The sequence below is a fragment of the Myotis davidii genome, unplaced genomic scaffold (genome assembly GCF_000327345.1).
Source record: "Myotis davidii unplaced genomic scaffold, ASM32734v1 scaffold641, whole genome shotgun sequence".
NCBI lineage: Eukaryota > Metazoa > Chordata > Mammalia > Chiroptera > Vespertilionidae > Myotis > Myotis davidii.
Genome location: NW_006293232.1, coordinates 645,671 through 650,132, shown reverse-complemented (window position 1 = coordinate 650,132; position 4,462 = coordinate 645,671). Strand labels below are relative to the sequence as shown.

Genomic DNA, 4,462 nt, shown 5'->3' with positions numbered 1-4,462 from the left:
GGGGGACGGGCTGCCTGCCGGGGTGGGAATCAGCCCGCCGCGCCCCCGGGGAAGGGGGCCGGTCGCCGACTCCTGGCTCTTCCGCTCGCTCGGAACTTCGGGGTGGGGCAGGTTAGGAACGCCTCCCGGGATCCTGTGGCCGCGGCGGGGTGAGAGCCTTCCCCGCGGCCGTTGGGGGAGTAAAGCCGATGTGTGTATTCCCGGTTATCCGCGGAGACGCGCGGCCTCCTCTCCTGCCCGGCTAAGTGGAAGGCCTGTTCCCTGCAACTTCCCTCTCACCTTCCTCTGCTGTCTCTTTGCCAGCCCAGCCCGGCCGGGACGGGGCCAGGGCCGCCAGGTGCCGGGGAAGGTGGAGAGCGTGTGTGGCACGGAGTTAAAGCGAGTGAAGCGAGTCCCCGCGAGGAGAAGTCTGCAGACGGCATCCCTGTGCGCGTGCGGAGCGTCCCGGAGCCTCAGCATGTCCGGGAAACGCAAGCGGGTGGTGCTGACCATTAAGGATAAGCTTGACATCATCAAGAAACTCGAGGACGGGGGCTCTTCCAAGCAGCTGGCGGTGATTTATGGGATCGGGGAGACGACCGTGAGGGATATAAGGAAAAACAAGGAGAAGATCATCACATACGCCAGCAGCTCTGACTCCACCAGCCTCCTGGCCAAGAGGAAATCGATGAAGCCCTCCATGTACGAGGAGCTGGACCGAGCGATGCTGGAGTGGTTCAACCAGCAAAGGGCAAAAGGGAATCCGGTGTCCGGGCCCATCTGTGCGAAGAGGGCCGAGTTCTTCTTCTACGCCTTGGGGATGGACGGCGATTTTAACCCCTCCGCCGGCTGGCTGACTCGGTTTAAGCAGCGGCACAGCATTCGGGAGATTAACATTAGAAACGAAAGGTTAAACGGAGACGAGGCGGCCGTGGAAGACTTTTGTCACAACTTTCGAGACTTCATCGAACGAGAGAACCTGCAGCCTGAGCAGATCTACAACGCGGACGAAACGGGACTCTTTTGGAAATGCCTGCCTTCCAGGACTGCAGTCATCAAAGGTAAATGCACTGTCTTTGGGCACAAGGCAGTGGAAGAAAGAGTCACCATCATGTGTTGTGCCAATGCAACGGGTCTACACAAACTGAAACTGTGTGTTGTGGGGAAAGCGAGGAAACCTTGCTCCTTCAAGTCCGCCGACACCTCAAACCTGCCAGTCTCCTATTTCAGCCAGAAAGGTGCCTGGATGGATCTTTCCATTTTCCGACAGTGGTTTGACAAGATCTTTGTGCCACAGGTTCGAGAGCACTTACGCTCCCGGGGCCTCCAGGAGAAGGCCGTGCTCTTGTTGAATAATTCACCAACACATCCAAATGAAAATGTCCTCCGGTCAGATGATGGCCAAATATTTGCTAAATATTTGCCACCTAATGTGGCCTCATTGATTCAGCCCTCGGACCAGGGGGTCATAGCAACAATGAAGACAAACTACCGTGCAGGTCTTCTCCAGAGCAACTTGGAAGAAGGTAATGACCTGAAATCATTCTGGAAAAAGCTAACTCTGCTGGATGCACTGTATGAAGTAGCCATGGCTTGGAATTTAGTAAAGCCAGTTACCATTAGCAGAGCGTGGAAGAAGATTCTCCCTTCCATAGAGGAGAAAGAAGGCTTGGACTTTGATGAAGAAGATATTTCACTGGCTACCGTGGCCACCATTTTACAACACACCAAAGGACTGGAAAATGTGACTACTGAAAACATTGAAAAGTGGCTTGAAGTGGACAGTACTGAACCAGGTTATGAAGTATTAACTGACAGTGAAATCATCAGAAGAGCCCAAGGCCAGACAGAGGAATCCAGTGAAAACGAGGAGGAGGCCATAGAGCTAATTCCAGAGAAACATATCAATCATGCTGCTGCTCTCCAGTGGACTGAAAGTTTATTGGATTATCTAGAACAACAGGGTGATATAATTCTGCCCGATAAACTGGTGATACGTAAACTTCGAGCCACCATCAGAAATAAACAGAAGATGACCAACTCAAGCCAATAATGGCATTTCAATATTACTGTTTGTAACTCTTAACCTCTCTGCAATAATGGCTTTATTTTGTGTGTGTGTTCTGAATTGTCAGACACAGTCCTATGAAATATGGAGACAAAAATGTACCTGAAGTGGTTTGAGGATTATGTGTTTTGCATCATCTGTGTCTTTTGTCCCTTGTGCAGATAATCTGAAGCTGGTTCTGTATAAATATAAATTACATGTACACATGTTTCCACTTTTGTAGATCTTTAATTATCCCATAACAGTGGCATTCCCTACATTTTCTAGCAAATGTTACAGATAATAATGAACAGATAGAACATTTTCCTGAAATTTTTGTTTAATTCGTGAGCACTGCTGCTGTAATCTTTTCTTGTGTTAATCTACTTACATGGTTATCTGCTTTGTGTATCTGTATGTGCTGAAAGAATGAGGAAATATCTATATTGTTAGATTGCAGGGTGATCCATCATAACTCAAAAGGAAGTTCAATATTGAGGAAACAGTAATATATGAATTATAAAAATGTCTTAGAAATCACAATTCTGTTACATTAATGTTTGGATGGCAATAGGGGAGATTTTTCTGAAAATTGAATTAAATACAATGTAGGAAGTGATTGCTAAATTAGTGAGAAAACTATTGGAAAACATATATAAAAGATATTCTATTCATTTGTAGAAAACGAAGTTAAAAATTTGAGGAGCTTTAAGTTATTTATACAAAGGGAATAAATAGGCTTTTAATTGGGTCTTTTTATTATGAATTGAGTAACAGTATATGTTTATTATTTATTCACCTAATTATATTACAGGTTCTATAATGTTACATGTAATAATGTTACATGAGCGCCCACCTTATATGTGGGTGACCATCTTGGGAATTTGAAAGTTTTGTTGTTTTTTACTCTATACTTGATATTGTGAATAATTTGAAAAAAATTTGTCATACTGTCTCTTTATTTCATATGAAAAGAAAAAAAGAGAAAGTTTTTATTTTTAATAAGCCATAGGTTATGTACGACTTGCTTTATGAAGAAAGCAGAGATAATTATGGAAAGTGTCATATTCTTAAGAAGTTCATCATTTATTATTTTGATACTTGTAAAACTTATTCTAGAATTTGTAAAAGTTTTGATATATTTGCTTAGTAAATTTAGTATGTTTATTCAAGACATGAAAACACTACCTATGTGAATATTAATATAATTTGTGATTTAAAAGCAAAGTCCATATTATTTAATGTTTTGGCCCTAAATTTTTTTAAAACAGTAGAATTGTTCTGTCAGTCATTTTTTAAAGTTTAACTTTACCATATAAATACTTTGCATTTTATAGTGCCTTTCTTAGAATTCTAAAACTTTAAAAAGATTTTTGCTTTCCATAATTTCTGTTATCTTCATGATACATGTCTAGATCTTTAAAAAGACATCTGTGATGAGAACTTTAAAAGTTTTATGTGCTGCATGAATTGCCTCAGTGCACAAAGTAAAAGAAACATGAGACGTTAACAGATACTGAATCAGATGATTACACCTTCTATAAATTAATTGTATATAAATGGATTTTTCATTTTTCTCAAATGAAACTATATACTAAAAAGCTTCTTGGAATTTCTGTCTGGATTTGCTCATTATTTTAAAAATTAACCTTGTCAGTAAAATTCAGCTGTATCATTGCCACCTAGTGGTTAAATTAACATTACTGTTCAGCAGTGTAGTTTCAAACTTTAATATCTAGTAAAAGGTTCACTGTTTTGTGGCCTTGAGTGTGAATCTTGTGACTCTTACCTGTGAGAAACAGTGCTTTATTTGTTTTATAGCCATTTACTCTCCTGAAGCTGCCAACAGTTCTGTTTTGGACCCTTCTATCCTTAAACAATGATAAAAGCTGCCAATTACTGAATACCATGTTATAGTTTAAGCCAGTGGTTCTCAACCTTCCTAATTCCGCGACCCTTCAGTACAGTTCCTCATGTTGTGGTGATCCCCAATTTTACTGTTACAAATTGAACATAACTAAAGCATAGTGATTAATCACAAAAACAATACGTAATTATATATGTGTTTTCCGATGATCGCGACCCATAGGTTGAGAACCGCTGGTTTAAGCACTGTACTTATATAATCCTCAGATTGTGAATTAGGTGGAAATACCGATGTTCAGCTCACACTCTTAATTGCTAAAAATCACCACTTGGCTATGGGTAAGAATTTAAGCCCAGGTATTTATCACCAAAGACTGTTCTTGTATTATCCAACCTAGGCTAACCTCGTCACCTTTTCAAATCTTCAACATTTATTCCTTGCTGCCACCCTCCACCATCTACCACAGTTAACTGAACTTACTTACCTACTTTCCAGTGAAGTTGTGGCACCAGTTTTCTTTTCCTTTACCCTTTTATGAGATTAGTCTTCACTCCTCTGCTCTTTCTTTC

At 41.4% G+C, this 4,462-nt stretch overlaps 1 protein-coding gene across 1 annotated transcript; it reads left to right on the top strand.

The window, feature by feature from the left end:
* The first annotated feature begins 13 nt into the window (after positions 1 to 13).
* JRKL (JRK-like) lies at positions 14 to 3,703 on the top strand. Its single transcript, XM_006766860.2, has one exon. The coding sequence runs from the start codon at positions 458 to 460 to the stop codon at positions 2,030 to 2,032; it is 1,575 nt and encodes a 524-aa protein (XP_006766923.1). The 5' UTR covers positions 14 to 457; the 3' UTR covers positions 2,033 to 3,703.
* Positions 3,704 to 4,462: the final 759 nt, after the last annotated feature.